Genomic DNA, 24780 nt, shown 5'->3' on the forward strand with positions numbered 1-24780 from the left:
CATGTTTAGGAGATGGAAAAATTCAATTTATATCTGCAGTACATTGGTTCTTTCATTTAGTACAGTAGGTATAAATGAGTAATCTACAAAACTAATGCTAGAGGTTTATTAAACAACAGATCTGAACATGTAGAAACCATGTTTCTAAAGTACGCAAGTAAAATTCTCAAGATAATAAAAGCACTTTGCTTTTGGTTAAAATAAATATTTGCCCTGAATTAGACCACTTATGTTTGCAACAAAAACTACTATATGCAGCTGCTAACGAAGGAACACCCATAATAAAAGATTAGAAATGGCTGCTAGTTGCAAGCTTCCTTAGTGTCTGTATCTCTTTGGAGATATAAGACTGAGACAAAGTATTTTGCACAGCACTTTTTTTAGGTTAGGACTGACCTTTTTCCCCTTTTGCTATGAAATGTACACAATTCCAAGTTATCAGGGATGACCTTCAATGTGAATTTTTCTCTTGTCTCAAACTTTCTGAACATATTGATGGTCCTCTTGTGAATCTGAAGAATTTTGGCAGAAATCTCTACAAGGGAGAAACAGAAGCTTGCTTCAGATGTAATATCTTCTCCTTTTATGATGTAGTCAGTCCTCCAGTTCTGAGGCTGAGTGATAGCACAAGCAAAGATTGGGGAGAATAGAAGTACTGTATGAGGTTGGAGAGATAAAAGAAAAACAGTGGAAAGTAGAACAGGGAGAAAATAGAATAATTATTTTTCAAGAGTTAAGGAAAAAAATAAAAAGAGTATGCACAAGCACAGGTAAAAAAAATATGTAGATAGAAAGAAGGAATGAAGGGTTAATCATTTGTCCTCCCCACAAAGACTAAGGAAATACAACTCATCTGACAGTGAAGACTACCTGTCAGATCCTCCAAGTATTTGTTCTTGGAAGGTGTGCTGGGAAGAAAGAAAGGTTTACAGAACTGCCCGTAGAGGTTTTAACAATGGGAACCTAGAAACGGGTGTGACTTTCGAATAGATGTTTCAGAACAGTCTTTGTCCCCAAACTCTATCCACAGAGGTTTGTGATTCACAGCTTCCAGGAAATTGAAGTTTCTCCCCCCTCCCCCAAAAAATGTATTTTACTTCCCAAATTTTATTAAGACTAATGTGAAGCAACAATACTAGTAAATATTTACAATGTCATACCTAAGCTTTGCCACAGAAATCTTTTAAAAGCCTATAAGCACATTCCAATCTCACTTCCCATTGGTAACAAATATTTCTATTTATTATATCCCCCCCTCCGAAATATACATTCTGTGTATGCTCATGAGCAGGATGTCCTGTGCTCAACCTTCTCTAGTGATTCCAAAGGCATTCCACAAACTGAAGGATGCCACTACTAGCTCACTCAGAGCATGTGATCGTTTACAAGCCAGCCCTGCTGAGAATGATGTTATACATAAAAATGTCACAAGAGTCTTAATCATGGTTAAATGCTGCAGATTGTACTGCAAACAATTTGAACTGTTTACTCTACATCTGTTGTAGTTTCTGCCTCCATTGTTCTTTTATACAAAATAAATTTCTTGATGTTTCCTCTTAATCTTATGTGAAAGTACAAACAAATTGTAAATTGTTTATACTGTGCCATTCATATGATACCTGCAGATGATTAATGCTGTTCTGCAGCTTTTGCTTGGTCAAAGCTCATGGTAAATACAAAGAGAAGGCACACTGAAGCACATGGCTGTCTTTCACTTCCCACGTAATTTTCTACAGTTTACCATTACAATTTGCTGTATAATTTTTGCTGAAAGTTGATGGCTGTAAAATGTTTATGTGAACAAAAACAGATTTTCCAGAATATTTACAAGGAGTCACCTAAGCAAAATATATTTACAAGGAGGCAACTGGAGGTGCCTAAACAAAATTTGTCCTCCCAACAGATCATTTCTGCCCATCTACTTGTCAAAAGCAGAGCAAAAAGAGGTGTGTTGATGAGTTGCATCTGTTGCAAACTATGGGGGGAAGGGAGAGGAGCATATAGTTTATGCCTGTCACTCCTTCCTCTGTTATATAAAATATACTTCTGTCAAAACAAGTTCCGAGACAAGAGTTTAAATACTTCCTTATTTAGATATCTGCAGTTTATCCAGCCAAAGCTATTTTTCCCTATTAAAAAAAATAGAATACAGACAATAGACCTTTATTTTATGTACTGAATGTTTAATAGTGCCTTTTTGTGCTTTATGTGAAATCTAGCTTAACAAAGGAGCTAGAGCAAAGGCACAAGGCAAGCAACACGTGTACAAATAATTAGACCTGCTTCCCATTTTAAATAGATGAACATGCAATATCATTCCATTACGTCTATGGAGACAACAGCATCTAAATGGAGCTCCATTTCAGCTATGGGTTAGAGAGGGTTGCTACTACAAGGCAACTATGGTTGTCTTGGCTTAGATGATTCACCTACCAGAAATTGCTATTTTTGCCTTAATCAGAGGACATGCTTGAGTCCTCCTTGTTTTAATTATGCACATAATTTGAAAGTTGGCTACTTTCAAAATACATACAAATCAGGAATACCTTTGCAAAGTTACAGCTAACAATTCGTATTCTCACTCCATCCCCAGCACACACACACACCCCTTTGCACTGGCAGGATTTGCAAATGCTATTCTAAATGTACATGGTCTTTTTTCTACTGTTACACTGATTACACTGGTACATTTTAAAAAACAATTATGTGAAGGTTTTGCTTTTTAATATGAATGTTCAAGTGTGGATTTCATATATCATCAATGGGAGTTCCTACATGCACAACATAGCATGTGGGTCATCTTTCCTCCTGCTGAAATAATTACCAAATTTTCATGTTGAATACTACTGAACTCACCACAATGATAATGAAGTGTAGGAGCAGGGACAGAATGAACTTCTCCATTGTTATTCATTGAAGAGCTGTCAATCTCCCTGTGTATTAGAGCATATGAAAGCTGTAAAAACAACAAAACAGGAGGGAATAATTTGATCCTTCCGAACGATTTGAGGATTACAATGTAAACGATTAATTTTATTTTGATAGGCATGTCACATGTTCCAAGTTGAAGAAAGAACTGAACATAATAATAATTCTGATGATAGTATCTAAAATATATATTTTCTTCTTGCTCATATGATATAGTTTTATTTAAATAAAGATAACAGTGTTCAAACTTAGAATTCAGTATATCACACTAACCACAGTAAATGTGTATGAGATATTCATACCTAAACAGACTGCTGTCATTAAATACAATGGCACTTGCTTCTGTCCATCTGACCAGACAAATCAATCCAAAACACTTTATAAAACTGTACTGCCCATGAGTTTCTATATGTAGTTCTGAACTATTCAAAAATTCTGTTAGCTTACCTCAACAAGTGTTGTCAAGGTTAAGAAAATGCAGGTTTGAGCTCCAAGTTTTCCTAAGCATCTGTTTAAAGTGTGAATGACATTGTTCCAATTATTTCCTGAGGAAAATAATACTTCCCTAAATTAATCCAGATGTCATGTTGACTCTAAAAATTAATGCACAAATAGTAACAGAAAGCAGATAAATAAAAGTGTTATGCTAAAGCACAGTAAAATTTAGCAAAAAGAAAAATGAAATATATAAGCAAAAGCAAGCTGAAGCATGGTGTATAAGTGCTGTATTCAATGGGAATTATTTCTATTAAGGGCCAAATTACATCACACAAAGGTGTATATGATAGCTTGCTGCCCTTGTTCTCTACAAGATGTACTGGAATGTATAATTGAGCAGAAAAATGAATGTGATGTGGGGAGGCAGTGCTTAACTCTTTCTGCCTGGTATTTCGACATTCTCAATAATTCCCTCATGAGGCGGCTTATTAAAGAGGGAAACGAACAAAGAGATACTGGGCTAATGTGTATGTAATGTGTAGTTTGGCCCTAAAGTTACAATCTTTTATACACTTACATTGGAGTAAGCCCTGTTGAACTCATTCACCAAAGCATGCCTAAACATGAATGTGTGGGCATCCTGATACAGCAAAGACCGTAACAATTTTGCTTCCCCCATCCCACAATTGTCCTGCTGTTGTGCTACCCAGAGCAAAGCCATGTTGACTTGGCATTATGCCAAAACCCAGGCTCATGGTTTGTCTCACCCCGTGCAGACCATGAGCTGTAGCTAAGGTTTGTTCTTGGCTTATCTTCTGAGGTTTGTAAGAGACAAACCAACAGCCCGGATTTGGACATGCTGTATTGCTAAGCCAAACTATGACTTAGTTCCGAGCAGCAGCAGCAGGACTGAAATAACTGATTTTTACTGTGAATATCTACGCACTCACTCTTTCATGCTTGGCCATGGTTTGGCTTAGTTTTATGTTTGAACTGGGCCAGGGGGACTTACTTGCTTCTGAATGCATAAGACTGCAATGCATAAGATTTTGTTGTGAATGTGCTTAGAATCACAGCCTTAGTCCATCCTAAATATATGAACATTTCACACACAAGAATGTTTTGTTTTCGTTTTTAGAATTGGGGCCTTAATAAATAACCATAAGAAGACCAATTTTGACCTGGTGTGATTCTGTTAACTTCATTGGCTTTATTTGCAGAATAATTAGATTTGCCTTTCTGAGCTTCAGCACCCTTCTTTACCACAAAATTGTTTTAATATTGTTCAAATTGACTGCAACATCAAAAATTGTTATGCCTATTTAAATTGTTTCCTAGGTTTTCATAAAATTTCCAGTAATTCAAACAGATATGGAATACTTCCACAAACAAAACCTTTGGCCATTGGGTGTGTTATGAGAAACTAAAACTGGCTAAAATATGAGGGGAAAGTGCCTAAAGATTGGTTGTATGACAGTAATGGAAAAATATAAGGGACATTTCCACTGATGCTAAAATGGCTTAAGCCATTATATTAGAATACAATGTTAATTGTAATTTCATGATAAACTGAATCCATATTGTTGTTAATAAAACAGGTTAAAATAACTATAATGTATATGCTTTTTTCTTTAACTTAAATAAATGCTAGTGGAACACGTCACATAAGTTCGTTATGTCTGAGTCTTCAACCTCTGGTTAGCCACGATGCAGTCAAAGCTAAGGAATCAGCATAGCAGGTATTGTATGCCATTTGATTCTCCGTTAATCAGTACTGGGGTGTTCTCCTTGGCCTTAGAAGCCTCCTATTACATTGCTTCCTTTTATATTCCTCCTATTCCATGTTCTATCCCCTCTTCTGACATCGTCTCAGTATTGCCTCCTAATTCCCTGAGGTCCTGTGAACTCAATAGACTCCCAAGTCATTCTGTGCTGCTCAGCAACCTCACTGCACTATGCACATTGAATGTGAATATTTTAGTCATCAGATGCACCTAAAGATCTCCACAGGTGCTAGGGTTAAACCACCAGATGTATACTCCCACACAGTAACAGATTACCTACCCATATTAGAAATGCTAACATATTACTGTCTTTATGCACCTGTTTCAACTAAACAATATTGCTTACAAATGCACTTTCAACTAAACTCTGTCATAGTGTTTGTCATCCACAGTAGCAGGCGGTGCTTGATGGGATATGTTTGAACTCTCTGTTGCTTTTCCCACCCCACAATTAGTACTTTCTGAACCCAAGGTCCATTGCAGGCATGAGTGCAAGCATTTGTTTACCTGCCTATGGCCTTTTTTCCATTTTAGAGTTACAAGTTTTACAATCTGCCAGACTTAAACAAAACTGGGATAAAGTGTGTGTGCACACGTGCCCCACCTGCTGTAGCACATCCTCTCCAAGTTCTGGAAACCTGAGGTCTATTATGGGCATGCATGCAGATATTGGTTTACATTTGTGCCTGACCAATTTTTAAAAAATATTTCTGAGATACAAGTTTTCCAACATACCAGACTTGCACAAAACAGATTAATTTAAAAACAAAAATGATTTTTTGCCATTCTCAGCCTCAGCACTGAGAAGTGCCTCACTAACAACAGTAGAGGGTGATAGCGCACCCAGAAAAATATTGTCACACATTTTTTTTTTTAAAAAAAAGGCCACCAATGAACTAAGTGCACTAAGGCACTTATGTCCACAGTTATGTGACTTCCTCGCCTTATAATTCCTCATAATAAATTAAATGGGGAGAATTATGGACTGCCACTTGGGTCCCATCAGTGAAGAGACAAGGGGCCTCCAAACAACTCTCAGCAACCTTAAACTATAGGTCCCAAGATTCTTTGGGGGAAGCCATGTTTCAAATGGTATGATACAACTTTTAATGTACAGGGCAGACGGAGCCTTGGATGAGGACGCCCTATGGACAACGCAAAAGCACGCACACATGGAATGCAAGAAATAAACTGCCCCGTGTATACAGCACAATTCCCAGCTAAATAGTGGTACAATCATAAACGCCCCAAGAGGAGAGCTTTTCTAGAAACTGAGGCAGCAGAGAAGAAAAGCAAGTTTACATGTACAATGGTACCTCTGGTTGCACATGCTGTGGGTTATGAGCTCCGGTAACCCGGAAGTAGCCGCTCCCAGTTGCGAAACTTGCCCTGGGATGTGAGTGGAAATCATGCACCCAGAGGCGCGTGTGCAGCGAGAGGTGCACTTTCACTAATGGCTCCTCAGGTTACGAGCGGTTTCCGGTGACGAACAGACCTCCAGAACGGATTCAATTTGTAATCAGAGGTACCACTGTACTGCATGTAGTAACTATGCTTTACTAGATATTTCAGTTAAAAAACTTAATTAGTAGTTAAGACTTACTTAATAAGGTAATATTGGGGCTGGTGCCATCATGAGGCCAATTAGGCAGGTATCTAGAGTACAGAACTCAGAGGGGCACAGTATTGACCTTTGAGTTATCTAAACAGGAATGTTTTTAGCAGGTACTGAAAAGTACAGCAAAGCCACCTACTTGATCACAGGTAAACTGGTCCAAAATTGTTAAGGGCTTAATATGCTAACAGTAACACCTTGAATTTGGCCCAGCAGCAAACCGGCAACCAGTGCAGATCTCTGAGCACAGGTGTTATATGCTGACTAGGACTCAATCCTGTCAGCAATCATGCTGCAGCACTCTGCATTAACTGCAGCTTCTGCAAGGGAAGCCCCGCATTACAGTGCATTGCAGTAATGCAGTCTTGAAGTAGCCAATGTATGAACTACTGTGGCAAGCTTTTCCCAGTCCAAAATAGCCACAGCTGTTGAACCAGTTGGTAAAAGGCACTTCTTGTCACTGAGGCTACCTGAGCATCCAGTAACAGAGCTGGATCCAGAAGCAACCCCAAACTGCAAACCTGCTCCTTCAGGGAGAGTGCAACCCCATTCAAGGTTGTAAAAGGTAAAGGTAAAGGACCCCTGACAGTTAAGTCCAGTCGCGAACGACTCTGGGGTTGCGGTGCTCATCTCGCTTTACTGGCCGAGGGTGACGTTTGTCCGCAGACAGATTTTCCAGGTCACGTGGCCAGCATGACTAAGCCGCTTCTGGCGAAACCAGAGCAGCACACAGAAACGCCATTTACCTTCCCGCCGGAGCAGTACCTTGCTTTCAAACTGCTAGTTTGGCAGGAGCTGGGACTGAACAACATACAACGGGAGCATTTCTTGGGATTTCTTCCACTAAAGAGGCTACAGGCCCCTTTATGACAGAAACTCTTCTTGGACAGCTTAGCAAGTGGGATTACCATTTGAGAATCTGCATGGCCAAGGTTGTGATAATGGGAGTAACATGAAAGGCAAAGAAAATAGCATACAAAATAGAGTCCTAGATATAAACTCATATGCCTTTTTTGTTCCCTACAAGGCACACTCTTTAAACTTGGTAGTCAATGGCTGATTGATTGATTGATTGATTGATTTCATAAAATTTATACACAGCTTGATTGTATTTTTTTAAACAAACCTCAAAGCAGTAAACAAAAACATAAAAGACAAAGAAAAAAATCACAATCATACTTTAAAACATACAAAAGTTAAGATTAAAATTACTGCTCAGTGTTGTCTGGAAGCAACTATTTTCTTCAGTTTGGTTCAACAGATCTATAATTATTTCTCTGCATCAACTCAGAGCCGGCAAATTCTAGCTGGCCATGTATCAGACTTGGGCATGATTGCTAAGCCATTGAGGGAAACAAGGTGGGAGAGTCGGGCTGATGCTTTGAAACAAATGAAATATCATCTTGGTAGTATATACAGTGGTACCTCGGGTTAAGAACTTAATTTGTTCTGGATGTCTTTTCTTAACCTGAAACTGTTCTTAACCTGAGGTACCACTTTAGCTAATGGGGCCTCCTGCTGCCACTGCCGCACAATTTCTATTCTCATCCTGAAGCAAGGTTCTTAACCTGAGGTACTATTTCTGGGTTCGTGGAGTAAAGATTTATCTGGCAATACTTCTAGAATTGCAGCTAAGGCCCTTGCTGTTGCAATTTGAAAGTTACATGATACAACACCCTTTTTGAAGTCAATATTACAGGCAAGCTACTACACAATAAGTAAGCCAATTTAAATTCAGCTACAAGCCAATTGCAAATGACCAATAATTACCCTGTGGGCTGCCAGTGTAAAGCCAGTGAGATTGCAAAAGAGCTAGGACTACTACCAGACTTTGAGACAAAACAAGTTAGAAAATAATAAACACCAATTGGAGTATGAGGCCCAGAGACACCACAAGATCCAAAGCAGAAATTCAAAGTAGGTTTCTACTATGCTGTCTTAAACATGGTCATACAATCTGTTGAAGAAGAGGTTCCAACAGCTGAGACAATTTAATTCTCTAGTTGGCTTCCCATATGATATATATACAGTCTTAAGATGTATTTAAGGCCTGCAATAATTTAGAAAAACCGTTGATGCATAAATGGGCACAAAGATATTGATGCTGAAGATCTGTGCTGTGAACTTACAGGAATAACTTGAAGACTTCCAAAGTCTATGCTGCCATAAGGATTACTTCTCTTCATAGTACAACAAAAACGCATCTTCTCACACTGCCAGTGTCAGTAGCAAATGGTGAATGCGGTTTCTTAAAGATCAACCTTATAAAAACTTGCATACGCTGAAAAGTGTTGCAAAAGGGGCTTGGCAACTATACCAACTGAACATCCTCAAGCACTTGAGCTAAAGGAATTGGTGGCAGATTTTGCAAAGGAAAAGTGAGGTGTTGATGTGCCTGAAATTGAAACTTTTACCAGACTTAACTTTTAACATCGCAGTTCACAAGATTATTCACAATGATTTGTGTGCTAAAGCATTTTCTTTTGCATTTGAAAAAATAAAGATTGTTGCATTGCTTATCCTTGCCATTTAAAATAAATTTAGCAGTTTCACGTTTTTCATTCCCCCCCCCCTCCCGCCCCACCAAGACATCTCTTTTTGAAAATTGGAATTAGCAATGGGCTGGGTGGGTGGGGCAAGTAGTTAGCCTTCCCTGAAGCGCAAAATAGTCTGACACCAGGATTAGGTAATACTTAAGACTTATGAAGCACACCTACTCGAGATTTACTTTCCACTCAACATGATCCCGTTGGCGGGATTTCTGACCAGCACCCGCCCAGCACCACAGTATTTACCCTGTGGAGAAATAAATTGCCTCAGCATTGCTTACAAAGAGTGTGCGTAAAACTCGCGCGCGACGAAAAAGCCGGACCACTCTCTCTTCGAGGCACTTAAGAAGAAGCTTCTCCAACAACTCCCCACCTCCTGGACCATTTGGCAAGCTGAGGGGAACTGTCCTACCAGCGACATTTTGGAGGGAATTGCGCTCTGCTACCTATTAACAAGCCTCCGCCTTAAGCCCCTCCCTCTCGCACGCGAGCCACGAGGGCGCTTGCCCGCGCTGTCAATCACACGCGAGGAATTTAGAAGCGCTCCAGCCAATCCGAGCCGCCGCCTAAATCCGGCGGTTTATTGGGGCACGCGGAGAGGCGGGGCGAGGCGACGGTTTGGTGGCGCGAGGGCGGCGTTGACAACCGCTGCTCGGGTGGCTCCTTCCCTTCCTCTCACGGCAGTACCGTCCCTGTTGGCTCCCCTCTCCCGCCATGTCCGACTGGGAGGCGGAAAGTGAGGAGGACGAGGCCCGCCAAGCTTCCGCCAAACCCTCTCTGGCCGAGTGGCGCCCGGTGACGGCGAGGGCTAGTGGGAAACGTGGCTCCGCGGGCAAAGACGACGAGGAGGAAAGAGGCGGTGGCGGGAGGAAATGGGGTTCGCGGCCGGCGCCTTTCCGCGAGCCGTGGCAGTCGGGGCCCTTGGAGTACCGGGCCCGAGCCCCCTTCCGAGGGGCGGGCAGGGAGCGTGCCGGGTCGCCGCCGCTGTGCTTCCACCTGGATAACTCCCTCGTGGGCACCCTCATAGGTAGCGGTGGCTGTCCGTGAGGGGAAACTTGGAGTGATCTCTTTTTGGGGGGCGGGTGGAGAGAAGTCCCCTCTTCCCCCAAACTATATATATATAATATATATACACACACACACACACACAAAAGCGCAAACGGGGGGGGGCGCCCTTCCTTCCCTGGCAAAGCGGGTTGTTGCTGTGAACAATCCTAAGGCTTCTGACTCCCGTGTCGTTCAGTGTTGGACTTGACTCCCTTGCTGATTGCAGTAGACAGCGTGTTGAATTTGGACTGCCTCCTGGATAGTAAATTGTATAATACCACATTGTTTATGAGACTGGGTTATATACCACTTAACAGTGCACACTCTATGTAGAAAAAGTGGCTGGGTAAACAAATAGGCTCCTCTCCCAGAAAATAAATAGCACCCTCTAACGTCGCAGGGCTGTTTTTAAGGTCAACTCAATAGAGCACCCTGTGAATTCACGAGTGTATGCCTTTTGCTTGCTACATTTGTACAGTGTTTTCCTGCTAGTGCAGAGGTGGAGTTATATGTTTGTGCACTATGACAGGGGAAAGGGCCAGGGAGGGAAGATAGATTTATTAGCTAAAAAGTTATCAAGACCACAGTCCTAACCCCACTTACCTGGGAGAAAGGCCCCATAAATTCAGTAGGACTTAATTCTGAGTAGACCCACTGTTGGATTTGCACTGTAAGGCTGCAAATGTATACATACTTACCTGGGAATAAGTATTGGACTCAGTGGATCTTGAGTCTGAGTAGACATGAACAGGATTGCACTGTTAAGGATGTCCAGAAATAAGAACTTTATAGTGTTGAAAAGAACTGTCAGGGGTCTTTTACCATTACTATGGTGTACTTAGTTTCTCTTTAAAAGAGAAAGAGCGCTGACTTTATAGTCATTAGCACTTTTGCAACATAAGTGATGTCAAATCTGAATGAACTGTCACTGGAGATAGAGAAATGGAAAGGAAACTCATGCCTGCAATTCCCTGTGCAAAATGGTGCAGCCCTAATATTTTCCTTTTCGTGAATTGGGTGGCCAATAAAAAGGAAAAGCAGCAGCAGAATTTTGTTCATTGTGGACATGGAACAGTAAGCCTAGGAAATGCATATGTATCAAGGCCCAAAAGAGGATTGACAGAGGGAGGCGGTCAAAGGTACAGAGAGTGTCTAAGGGACCTCCATGATTCTTAAGACTATCTGTTTTAGCCCCATGCAAAAATCCCTTTCTGTAATTGAGTTGGACCCAAATCTCTAATACTATATGATCATGTTTACAAACTTTGGTGTTCTTTAAATGGTTTAGTTTAGCTTTGTACATAGGGAAAAGCGTGTTCACTGAAATATGTGAAAGTTGCATAAATATTACCACTATTATACTGGTGTTCTTATGTCATAAGTTCATTGTGTCATTTTGCAACAAAATATTGGTTAACATAGGGATAGGAATTGTTCATCTGGGGAAAACCTAAGAATTGCTCAGCTTCACTTCTGAGTGTTTTTATGTAAAAATTTGCACCCTCTTTAGATGCCTTCAGACTCTTGCCCTTGTTTCCTTTACTTGTGATAGAAATAATGTTTGCATTTTGCCAGTAGCAGTATGCATTGTTCTATTTTTGAAAACATTTAGCTAAAATAGGAATGTGGCCAAATTTTGCGAATGTATTTTAATTTTGCAACAGGTCGAAGTGGAAGTAAAATAAAAGAGCTTCAGGAATCATCAGGTTGTAAAATACAGGTGAGGCACTATTTTTTTTAAGTGTTTGTTTAAAAAAACCCAGTCTTTACTCAAAAGACTGGTTGTTGCATTGCAAAATAACTGCTTTTCTTTGCAAAGAGTGGGGTCATGTGTATATTTGTGATCACGAAGCAATTAACAAAGGAATTGGGGAGAAAATGTCTAGTGTGTAGTACTTTATGTACTTGAATCAGTTTAGTAGTGCTTAACTGAACTTAAATTGGGGGGGGATGCTGCTATACTGTTTTTAAACCCCAAGCATTTCCCCCAAACAAGTAAAACCTCAGTACTATTTATGATTGTACATTATGTTAGTGCAACATTTGGTAAGCATCATCAAAAACACATGGATTGTGCCAGCAGATGGGTAAGGAGTGACTTCCAATGAAGAACAAAGGTTCTGCTGAAAACCACTGGGACTATTGGCCGATGATGCAGATTTTCTGGAAAATTTACCAGAGTCCTAAATCTATTTTGTTTTTATTTAGGCCACAGTTCTATACCAGCTTCCCTGGGAGCAAGCCCCACTAAACTTAATGAGACTTGCTTTTGAATCAAATTACACAGGCAGCTTGTTAGACATATATTAATAAACATTATTAAAATTGTTAATTTAACATACTCTATAAATAGCTTAGAAGTTTTTCCTACAGCTAAAGATTTTTCAACTGAAATTATTTAGTAAGGAAAAAAATTAATAAAGCAAACATAATGTAGATGGATACATTATTCATATCAGTTCAAAAATTATATCCAATATTATTCATGTTTGGAGTAGACCCACTGAAATTAATGGGCATAGCTAACTTAGATACATTTCAGTGAGTCTAGTTTGAGTAGAACTTGGATGCAGCTCACAGCTTTTTTTACTAGAGTATTTGAAAATATTTTAGGAGATGACAAATCGTTAGCACACTCTCACCTTATATTGTTTGGATTTTAAAGAAAGGGCTGAATATGAGTTATAAAATATTCCCTGGGTATATACCCTTTTTCATATTTTATGCACACTCTAGTTAATCTAGTTAATACATTGAATGAGAGCATGGTCATATCTTCTGGCCCTGTCTTCTGTGGAAGTGAGTGGATTCTTCATGGATCCAGGTGTGTGTGGGTGTGTGCACATGTTTGTAATTACAAATTCTGGTTGTGCCAGGGTTCCTAATCACATACTACCTATCCACATATAGATTGCTCACACATAACACTAAACTGTGGTTTAGTGCTATATGCACAAGCTGGAGTGAGCCCCAACTTGCTTCCTTTCCTGTGTGGCCAGAACTGGACTTTGGCATCATTTAGTTTTGCTTTCTCCTAATCTTGGATTGTTATTGCAGCTTCAGATTAAGTGATAGTTTCTGTAGGTTGGTTGTTAAACTAAACCAGACTTGGTTATAAACTGCAATCTCTGGTTCACAAGCAAAGATGATCTGAGAAGAAACTGAAACTTAATGCCATCAAAGTCATCCCAGTCATGTGGTAGGGTATGTGTATTCATTCATATGACACTATAATTTAGTACTATATGTAAACTGGCCGCAGAGTGTTCTCACTTTTTGCTGACTGCACAGAGGTTAGTGCCAGCTGGTGCACAAAGGGTGGGGGAAGTAATGACAATCCTGCTGTCCCCACACCTTGATAGAATGTATGGACGAAATATGAGAAGACTGCTTTAATTTTCTGATAAAAGTTAATGTAACTTTGAAACTGCCTAAGGTACTAGACTCCTATCTATTATGTTACTTTTTCTCATTGTAATGAAGCAAGGCATATTTAGAAATGGAAAACTTTCAGCCTAATATATTGCTTCTGACTGCAAGATATCCAAGTGGTTTAGGAAATCTTACTTGTACTTATCAAATAACTTTTTAGTACCCAGAAAGACAATTTTAGAGTGGTATATTGCAGGAATCTAATATCTGATTCTTCTACTAAGTAAAAAAAACCTTACATTTAGGTTGTAAAGGGCAATTATGAAGCTGAAATAAAGATATTTGGTGGTAATGATAAGCAAGCAAAAGCCAAAATGATGATTGATGATCTTATTGAGAGGTGCAGCCAAAGCAACGCAGGAGAAAGGTATGTTAAAGGTAAGAATTTAAAACTTGATATGTGTTTTATATTTAAGCTTTCTCTGCAGACTGCTCTGCTTGTATAAAACCCAGATTAGAGTTATCCACTCTGTTGAAGAGACATTTATAAACTGAAAGCTAGTAGTGTAGGGAGTGTAGGAATATCCAGAGGAGTTCATAAAGCTGGCCTTGTGATGCATCCAAAAATAAAACATGGTATTGGTTCACATAGTTTGTCTTTAGATTGCAGGGAAATGAAACTGTTCTGTGGTTCATAATTAAACTTTTTATCTGAATTCCCAAGAACTAATTTAAGCTGCATAATCTGATAGGTTCTGATTTGGTTAAACATTTTCTAATTTTGTTTTAACAGATGGCTTTAAACACCAAGATTTTGGAACCACTCGTTATGAAGAAAGTCATTCCGGTGCTTTGAAGTCAGGATACAGTAATCCAAAGCAATCCATTAACTGGGCCTCCCTTCGAGAAAATAAAGCTAAATATGAAGCTATGAAGTGGGCTGGTTAGTGTAACATATTTTTTTTAAGGAATTGTAGGTGGTCATCCTTCAATATAAATGCTTTATTAGCTGTGAAAATCATCTACTTTGATATGTAAAAAATTCTAAGAAATTCTGAGAACATTTGATCATCTATTGATTTTGTTATATTTATTAAAAACTGCCTGGTATGTGGTCACGGTTGAACGCAAAAATCAGATAAGATTTGGTGTAAAGGCCATAGTGTTAGTGCAGTATTTTAAGTGTCATATCACACTGAGGTAGCACCTTGGTACAAAAAAAGCCTTTCAATTAGATATAAAAGGTTGTGCTAACACAATATACTATATTGACCACACTTCATGCACTAATTTAATGCCACTACAAAACATGGGTGCCAGTGTCCATAGGCATACTTACCCACAGAGTTAGGCATATAATATATGGACAAGTCTACAGCACTATAGGGCATACCAGTCGTTCACACTAATGTGATTGGTCACTCAGGCAGACCTGGATGGATGTACTGTTCTCATGTTACTCAGAAGTAACAGTGAAACCTGTTACTGGGAGATGATATATAATGAAATGAAAAAGGTATTTAAATAGACCTTCTTGAAGAAACCAGAGGCCTTTCTCCTGGGCATGGTCGGCCAATTGGTGTTAAAGAAGGATAGAACTTTTTTTATGTACGCTACAACAGCAGCAAGAATACTTATTGCAAAGTATTGGAAGACACAAGATTTACCCACCCTGGAAGAATGGCAGATGAAAGTGATGGACTATATGGAATTGGCGGAAATGACTGGCAGAATCCGAGACCAGGGAGAAGAGTCGGTGGAAGAAGATTGGAAGAAATTTAAGGACTATTTACAGAAACACTGCAAAATTAATGAATGTTAAAATGATGTCGGAATGAAATGAAGCGGTTTTAGTAACAATGTTAAAAAGGAGTATGTAAAAATGGTTTGTTAATAGATTAAAATATAAGGCTATAATATGTTAAGATAAAGAACTAAGATAAAACAAAGAGGGAAAGGATTTGCTGAATTAACCATTTGAAATGGAATACAAAAAAGGGAGGTGTGAGGAGGTCAGGGAAACAAGTAAATGAAAGGCAAGACATTGAAAGATGGACTTATTTTTAACCGTTTTTTTCTTCTTCTTTTTCTATTCTGTATTCTGTATTTTTTGTTTTCTTTTTTCTATTTTCTTATCATCTTTGTAACCTTTTTTTGAAACTTTAATAAAATATCATTTTTTAAAAAAAAAACAGAAGTAACAGTGAAACCAGGGTACTGAATTCAAAATGTCTTGCTGTGCCTGTAGAGATTTAAAAATTAATCCCTGAATACAAAGCTGGGAAGAAGTAGTATCTTGATATACAAGACTGCCCATCATCCACATCTCAGTTTACAGATCAGTACTGACTGTGGTACAAACTTTTTAAAAAGAAAGCTCAAAAATTGTTTTTGTGGTTGGGTGTTCTTATTTTTTAATCTAGTGAAACTTTGTGATTATGGAAAAATGAATTTCCATACTCATGCTATGGTTTCTAGTAAACGAAAAGTGTTCAAGGGCTTATTGATAGCCCTTCTTTATGTGATAAATATATTTGGTGTAGTTTCTTATCGGCATTTCTTTGCAAGCCATGTTGAATTGTGTGTCTGCTCAATAGAACTACCTGTAAAAATGAGGAATAGGCTGGCATGGGAATAGAGTTCAGGGTTGTTGTTTTTAATGAAGATGGTGTTCTTTTCTATTCTGAGTAGTTTGAGAAGTTACTTTTTAAAATAACCCATTTTCTCTTTAATTTTATTAGATTTGCCTCCAATTGAAAAATGTTTTTACAAAGAATCTCTAAAGGTTGCTTCAATGTCACAAGAAGAAGCTGATAGGTGGAGGTAATAATTTAAATTGGAAAGTTGTATGGCCTATTGGAAAGTTGGGTTGATTTTTAAATGGATTATAGTTTTAAGAAGATGAAGGCAATGTCTGCAAAGTAGTAGGTAATACTGAGTTTAGATGCACACCATAAGACTAGGCTGTGTGCATATTTCACACAGGATAGGTCTTACGTGCCATTTTGGGGGGGGGTTAGGATTGAAACGCATAAGCTCATTGTATAGCTTGTAAGGTTTGAAAGCTGATGCCATCAGCCATAGAACATTTCCAGAGGTATGCACTTTAAAATGTCTTACATGAATGAAACATGCATCTATAATCAGAGAGCCTGGTTTGATTGCAGCTCTTGGACAAGTGTACATTCACTACAAACCCTGGCTTTCTATTATGTAATAGTTTGAAAGAACCTTAATTATTCTTTAATCATGTTTATGATTTGCACTAAATCATAAAACTCCTTGCATGCAGTGGGACTTAGTTGTCATCATAGCTTCTGTTGGCAAAGGTCATGTTTTGTTTTTAATAGCAGCCTCTACCACTGGCTTTGATTATGTTTAGTGTATAATAATGTTAAGCAACTTTTATCTAGTTGTTCACATAAGCTAATTATGGAAATGATAACAAAGTGGAAACTACATGATTTTTTGCTCTAGATATTTAGTACTTTGTCTGGAATTGATAAATAAACCATTTTGTCTGCTATCAGTATAATATTATCTCTTTATGTTGTCTTTTAAAGAAAAGAAAATAATAATATCACATGTGATGACCTGAAAGATAATGAAAAGCGTCACATTCCCAATCCTATTTGTATATTTGAAGATGCTTTTATGCATTATCCTGACATTATGGCAAATATAAAGAAAGTTGGCTTTCAAAAGCCTACCCCAATTCAGGTATTTTAGTTTTCTTTATTTCTGAATAGTGTAGAAACTGTGCTGTTTAAATAGTAGGCCCTATGTAATAATATACTGTTTATTTTAGTCACAGGCTTGGCCAATAATACTTCAAGGATTTGATCTCATTGGAATAGCGCAGACTGGTACTGGAAAGACGTTGGCTTATCTAATGCCTGGGTTCATTCACTTGGATTTGCAGCCAATGTAAGAAGTAACTGGAATAAGATTTGATTTATTCTGTGCCTGGTGGGTTGTTTTTGTTAATCAAGTTAATAAGATTTAACACAATCTTGGTCACAAGAGCTGTGTGTGAAACTACTGTCATGCTTTTTGTCATCCAGCCCTGTTGCACTATCAGTTGCCATTCTTTTCTCTTGCATACATACAGTAGTCCATAAACTGGAAAGAGATTCAGCAATGTATTCTTTTTAATGCTTATAGAGTTTGCAACAGTTAAGGTTGCTGTTATTTTTTTAAATCAATGCTATCATAAACAAGTCAATATAAACATTGTTGTGCTCTACACAGGAAGACGTCCCACCCCTGCTTTACCCCTTAATTCTCAAAGCAGGCTTCTGTCAACATTGGGAGGCGGACTGCAGCTCTGTGATTTCCTTAAGAGATGGAACATTTCAGATGGGATATAAAAAGCAAACTCTCCAACCTCATAATCCCAGCTATGAATTACTATCTATATTTACATGATAGCCACCATGATGCTATGGCTATGGAGTCCCAGTGATGTGTACATTTCTCTTGCTCAGGGATGCCAAGTTAGCAGGTGCTAACCAGTCTAGGTTATTTTACACCTCCCTAAGTTACAGCTTAAGGGACACTGGTGGCGCTGTGGGTTAAACCACAGAGCCTAGGACTTGCCAATCGGAAGGTCGAGGGTTCGAATCCCCGCGACAGGGTGAGCTCCCATTGCTCGGTCCCTGCTCCTGCCAACCTAGCAGTTCAAAAGCACGTCAAAGTGCAAGTAGATAAATAGGTACCGCTCTGGCAGGAAGGTAAATGGCGTTTCCGTGCGCTGCTCTGGTTCTCCAGAAGCGGCTTAGTCATGCTGGCCACATGACCCAGAAGCTGTACGCCGGCTCCCTCGGCCAATAAAGTGAGATGAGCGCCGCAACCCCAGAGTCGGTCATGACTGGACCTAATGGTCAGGGGTCCCTTTAGCTTTAAAGTTACAGCTTAACCCAGCAGCCCTGCCTTTTCTCTTTATTCTTTCCCAAGCATCTGGGCATCGTGATGCACAAATATCCATTCTTCCTACTCCCATGAAACCAAGTTACTTGGTTTGCATTGCCATAGTATTTAGGCAGCTAATGTCATAAAAGTGTTTTTGTAAGTGATGTGTGCTTTTGAACTTACTTCCAGGTAATTATGCTTTGAAATGTGGGCTTAATTAATTTTAACCAAAGTTAAATGATACTTGTATGGAAGCCAAACAGCATAGTTAGCCTGTCTGCTAGGTTTTCCTCTGTTCTCTTCTTAAAATATTGCCTTTCGTATTTTTTATGTATAACTGTACATCTAAATAATTTATGTATATCTAATCAAGGGTGGATTTTCTTACAGACCTAGAGAAAAACGTGGTGGACCAGGTATGTTGGTTCTCACTCCCACTCGAGAACTGGCTCTTCAAGTTGAGGCAGAGTGCTCAAAATATTCCTATAAAGGAATTAAAAGGTAATATTTACATCATCTTCATTACTTTGGCAGTGGTACTGCAATGTGTCACAATATCTCTGAAAGACGCCACTGTGAAACACTTCAAGTAGTATTTTTATGTTTACAGTCTTTTGATGGATTTATTAGTATTTAACATCTACAAATTCCCAATAGTATGCCAAATACTGTATGGACTGCAGTAGAGATTATAATTTCTATCTAGAAATTTTACAGTCTTCAACTGCCACCTTCTAGCTTTCTTATGATCATGTTTAAAACTTTTCATTCCTACATCTGACTAAAATAAGCATTCCTAAGTCCCTCCAGATGTTTAGGAGAAACATCAACATAGTTCAATAACGACATATATTTAAACAACTTTCTCAGCATTTCTAAAGAGTTGTTCAAATATTATTCCTGCTACTAAAACAGGGCAATCCCACAGTAATCCAGAGGACAGCTGCCACTTACCAAGAGGGTCAAAAGGCCTGGTGCATGTGCAGCAGTGGAGCCAATCGAGTACTCCTGCTGCTTCACCCATCTGCACTGGGTTCCCTGACCTTTCCCCTCTCAGTAAGCAGAAGTGAAACTCAGCATCAGAAAGACAGACAGGCAACTCTGCCCTGCCTGCCCTACCCCACAACCTGCTTGTGAGACAGTCAAAACCCTGGCCAGGCCATGGCAAGAAATAATGCTGCAGTGGAACCACTGCTGCATCTCCAGTCCTGTTCCTCTCCGTGGTTGGGGTGGAAAGTGGGAGGGCAGGCAAATCACTGTGCCAGCCTGGACCTGGTGCAGTAGTGAGGCTCAGTGTTGTGAAATGAGAGCACAGGGGACTAGGTTGGGATCCAGAAGACCAGCCCCTCCCCCAGAACACTCTTCTTCTGTTGTACAAACTTGGCAGATGAGAATCCCCCTGTCAGTACTTCGTTCAGCCTCGCATTCAGCAGGCACATCAGGGAACTCTGCACCAGCGGAATGATGGCATCAGACTGCACAGGGTGTTCCTCTGCCTAAGCCAACTCTGCAGTCCAGCACAAAGAGGATTTGGACTGCAGCCAAATTTACATGAAAAAATAAATCATGCAGGGTATTTAATGTAACCTGTGTTCAATGTAAAAATTTAAAATGCACAGTAGCATGACCATATAGTTTTAATTTAAAACAGCTAAATATTGGATAAACTCTCTCTAGCATTTGCATATATGGTGGCGGAGACCGGAAAGGGCAGATCAGCGTGGTTACCAAAGGTGTGGACATTGTTATAGCTACGCCAGGTAGATTGAATGACCTCCAAATGAACAACTTCATAAATCTGAGGAGCATTACATACCTGGCAAGTAGTCAAAATGTTGTATTAAATTGGGAGTAATGTGCAAGTATAACCTGCAAGAAAATATTGCAATAGGGAACTTACATGTTTTCTTCCAGAATACTCCATTCTGTTCCTGCTAATCACTGTCATCATACCTCCAACAGTTAACATTGCATGGCAAGTGGCCAAGATAATAGAATTGTAGAGTTGAAAGAGGGACTCCAAGGGTCATCTAGTCCAACCCCCTGCAATGCAGGAGTTTCGACTAAAGCACCCATGGGAGATGGCCATGCAACTTTTGCTTAAAAACCAAGGAATGAGAGTTCACAACCTCATGAGGGAGACCATTCCACTAGGGACGCGGGTAGTGCTGTGGTCTAAACCACTGAGCCTCTTGGGCTTCCCGATCGGAAGGTCGATGATTCAAAGGGTGAGCTCCTGTTGCTCTATCCCAGCTTCTGCCAACCTAGCAGTTTGAAAGCATAGCAGTGCAAGTAGATAAATAGGTACAGCTGCAGCGGAAAGGTAAGCAGTATTTCCATGCACTCTGGCACTCATCATGGTGTTCCGTTCCACCAGAAGTAGTTTAGTCATGTTGGCCACTTGACCCGGAAAGCTGTCTGCGGAGAAATGCCAGCTCCATCAGCGTGAAAAGCAAGATGAGCGCCATGAACCCATAGTCGCATTTGACTGGACTTAACTGTTCAGGGGTCCTTTCCCCTTTACCTTTTACTATGGATATAATGAAGAGGGGTGTTAAAAAAATAGAAGGACAGGGCTAGTAGTAATGCTAAAGAAGAATTCAGAATGTCTGGTAATATTTTAGTCACAATATGAACAGATGGTATAAAGGTCCTTTTATTTAATGCAAATGAATGTTTTTCAGATCAGGTGATTTTCAATGGGAAGGTGTCTTTGAACATCAACTTTTGTTAAGTAATCACATAATTGTTCCTTTAGGTGTCCTTCAATAGGATCTACCACAACCATCCATTGGTGCATGAGCAGAAAGTTATTGCATATATGGGGAGGTGAGAGGGGAGGGGAATTTGGAAAACGGTTGTGTAAATGGGTACCCAAGGGCACAGTTTTGGCTCACAGCCTTGGTTACATGGTAAGCATGCAACATTATCTTTTAAAGTAAGTATGTCTCCCAAGCACTTCTTTTAGTTCATATATAGCGTTACTATGTCTAATTCTGCATTATTCACAGTGCAACCGGAAACTTCCTTAGGGATACCTATTTTATCTATGTTATCTCTTGTACAACAGCCCCAGAAAGGAGTTAGGTAGATTTTGAGTCAAAATAGAGGTATTGTGTTGGGAAAGCCAAAGGACATAGTGATGAGAGTATACGTGTAAAATGAACTTGTACATGCTCTGCAGATAATAGTTTAGAAATTTAGTGGTTTTGGTATGGAGTTTCAGAAAGCCAACAGTTTATAACTATTGTGTTTCACAGGTGTTGGATGAAGCTGATAGAATGCTAGATATGGGTTTTGAGCCTCAAATAATGAAGATTTTATTAGACATCCGCCCTGATAGGCAAACGGTTATGACCAGGTACGTGTGGTTCATGGCTTCATCTGAAGATGTGTTTTAATGGAAAATATGGTATCTGGGTGCTACATCCCAAAGTTGGTTTATGCAATTTATTATAATGACCTTGGGGAGAAAGGTAAGTGTGAAATATTGTTTTATTACATTTGCATACTACCTTTTCCTCCATGTAGCTCAAGGTGGTGTACGTGTTTCTCCTCCACATTTAATCCTCGCAGCAAGCCTGTGAAGTAGGATAGGTGGAGAGTGTGTGACTGCAAGGTCACCCAGTAAGCTTCATGACTGAGTGGGGATTCAAACCCATGTTATCTTCCAGCACTCTAACTATTACACCACATGGAAACTTTCATGAATCCAGCGGACTGGTAGAATTCAGGCACCCACAACTAAGGGGAGCCTATAAAACACAGGGTTCTTTCTCCATCTGGCCACTCTCCTCTGCCCTAGGAGGAAAGAAGCACTTTGCCAGCCCTGTCTGTGCTCAGCACTTTCCAAAGTGCCAAGTGTAGGGCTAGCAACACCACTTGTACTGTATAGCAGTTGTCAAGCACCCATCAGTCTCGTGTGAAAGGGATTTTGACAGGTGGACAGGATAATTCACCTGTCAGTTGTGTGGAATCATAAAGGTATAATGTGATTGACAGTTGAGTGGCCCAACCCACCTGTCAAATTTGCCCCACAAGGTCAGTCCTGATAAGGATCTGGCCCATGGAAGCAAAAAGGTTCCCCATTCTGGAATTAAATCAACACCTTTCTATAGAGAAACTTTATTCTTGGGTAACTGAATTCTTTATTTTGTTGTTGTTCATAGTAGCAAACTATTTGCAACTACCTTGTTTGTATTTAGGATGGAAACCTGAGAATGCAGGACAGTAATAGGGTTGAAATACAAAATGACTTTCCTTTTCATTCCTACCAGTGCTACATGGCCAGATGGTGTCCGCCGTCTTGCAAAATCATATTTGAAAGATCCTATGATTGTGTATGTTGGTACTCTTGATCTAGCGGTGAGTTGTTTTCTGTTTTGGGCTTATTACTCCTGTGTTGTTTTTAATGATACTGTATAAACTGGACAATGTCTAGTCTTGATTTGTGTGTGAACTAGGCTATATTTATAAAAGAGATAGCAACTCAAAATCTAATAATATCCCAGGCTAAAATGAAAATTATAAAATGGAAATCTTAATAATGCGAGAAGTTACAGATTGCAACATTTTTTTCTTTAAAACAATTTTATCACATTCTTCAGCCTAAAAGACTGCCAGAATGGCTTGCAAATGTCCCAGCCCTTATTCTTTGCAGTCTAAAAACATGATGGAAAAGGGGATGGGAGGAAAGAGGAAAAACACTGTTTTAGTTCATAATTCTTTTAATAAGCAGCTGGAATGGAAAGATTTCAAGGAGAGGAGGAGCCAAACGTTCCGGTGAGCTGAAAGGCTCTGTGGCCCCATCTCTGTTCTCCCCTGAAGAGAAATTATTTAAGCTTCCTCTTTCTCATGCACAGAATAAGAGCAGTATTGTCCATTCTTGCCCACAGGGTAGACCTGGGTAAGACTTTGAGACCTTCAGACATCTATGTATGGATACAACATTTCAACAAAGTGTGTATGTCTAAAATCCAATGCTTGTGAGCTGAAACTGGTCAATTTCTCAGTTTTGAGGCAGAAGTCACGGTAAAATCATCCATGTTATTTGGGATTGTGCATGTTGGGTTTTATACCCAAAATGCAATGTGCATAATCCCAAATAAAAACAAAACAAAATTTTTTCTTCCAGTAGCACCTTAAAGACCAACTAAGTTAGTTCTTGGTATGAGCTTTCGTGTGCATGCACACTTCTTCAGATACACAAGTGTGCATGCACACGAAAGCTCATACCAAGAACTAACTTAGTTGGTCTTTAAGGTGCTACTGGAAGAAAAAAATTTGTTTTGTTTTGACTATGGCAGACCAACACGGCTACCTATCTGTAACTAATCCCAAATAAGATGGCTAATTTACCATGACCCCTGCAAAATTAACTGATTTGCCTTCCACAAAACACTGGAATTGGAGAGCTCTCGTAGAATCATTGCTCCTGATTACAAGCCAGACCTGTTAGTCACAGTGAAGTGCTTCCTCCACCCTCATAGTGTTTTTTCTATATCTGGATCACCAAGGTTACACAAAATGCTTCAGGGTTCCCTGCTCTGTGTGACTCATGCAGCTTTGTAGAGATGCTAATTTACCTTGGGAAGTCCAACATCTCTCCAAGGCTTCACCATGGAATTCAGGATTCTTCCTAGGGGAAAACAGCCTTAGCAAGAGGGTTGTGTGCCTAACTCTTGCCCAGTCATTTAAAGGGGAGAGTATTTGAATCGGAGACTAATCAGACCCACAGAAGGCATTGGATCTGGATTCTCTGGTTTGTGGTTTGCAATCTAAAGTAGTGCTCTGGTTTTTTTAAAAGTGAGTTACTTGATTCTTAGTTGTGGGTGTTAAGAACTGTATACCAGCACCCAATGATTTAGGTGGGATTTATTTTCAAATAATCATGCCACAACAGCCAGTTCTAGTCAAAGCTCACGTTCAAAGTCTCCATGCATAGTACCTGAATAGTCTTCCAACATGAAAATTCTTTGATTCTGTGTTGAGATTCCTGCATTGCAAGGGGTTGGACTACATGACCTACAGGGTCCCTTCCAACTGTACATGTCCATCTCGAACTCTTTCTGTATCCCTAGCTATAACAAAGTATGTACAATTATTAATTGATACTTTGACAAGGTTCAAATTCACA

At 39.6% G+C, this 24780-nt stretch overlaps 2 protein-coding genes across 5 annotated transcripts in view; one reads left to right on the forward strand and one right to left on the reverse strand.

Annotated features, from left to right (window-relative positions):
• Positions 1-107: 107 nt before the first annotated feature.
• On the reverse strand, positions 108-16447 carry LOC310759788 (uncharacterized protein). 4 transcript variants are annotated; one of them, XM_083607497.1, is made up of 5 exons: positions 15927-16447; positions 15073-15218; positions 3376-3473; positions 2857-2956; positions 108-535 (listed from the first exon to the last, which is right to left on the reverse strand). In XM_083607497.1, exons 2-5 carry the CDS (start codon positions 15122-15124, stop codon positions 381-383), a joined length of 405 nt encoding a protein of 134 aa, XP_083463623.1. In that variant the 5' UTR covers positions 15125-15218; positions 15927-16447; the 3' UTR covers positions 108-380. The 4 variants fall into 4 exon arrangements, 1 of the variants encoding a protein (XP_083463623.1); XR_014546497.1 differs by lacking the exons at positions 15073-15218; positions 15927-16447 and having other exon boundaries at positions 2857-2933; positions 3376-4968; XR_014546498.1 differs by lacking the exons at positions 108-535; positions 15073-15218; positions 15927-16447 and adding an exon at positions 9614-9775 and having other exon boundaries at positions 1073-3473.
• The window catches only part of DDX43 (DEAD-box helicase 43), a 21736-nt gene continuing 6854 nt past the window's right edge, over positions 9899-24780 (forward strand). The window contains exons 1-11 of the mRNA XM_083607266.1: positions 9899-10341; positions 12026-12081; positions 14039-14171; positions 14527-14676; positions 16475-16556; positions 17297-17453; positions 17542-17660; positions 19035-19145; positions 20322-20463; positions 21905-22005; positions 22922-23009. Coding sequence (XP_083463392.1) covers positions 10029-10341; positions 12026-12081; positions 14039-14171; positions 14527-14676; positions 16475-16556; positions 17297-17453; positions 17542-17660; positions 19035-19145; positions 20322-20463; positions 21905-22005; positions 22922-23009 — 1452 coding nt within the window. The 5' untranslated portion in view covers positions 9899-10028. The remainder of the gene's footprint in view (positions 10342-12025; positions 12082-14038; positions 14172-14526; positions 14677-16474; positions 16557-17296; positions 17454-17541; positions 17661-19034; positions 19146-20321; positions 20464-21904; positions 22006-22921; positions 23010-24780) is intronic.

The sequence above is a fragment of the Podarcis filfolensis genome (assembly GCF_964270895.1).
Source record: "Podarcis filfolensis genome assembly, chromosome: 3".
NCBI lineage: Eukaryota > Metazoa > Chordata > Lepidosauria > Squamata > Lacertidae > Podarcis > Podarcis filfolensis.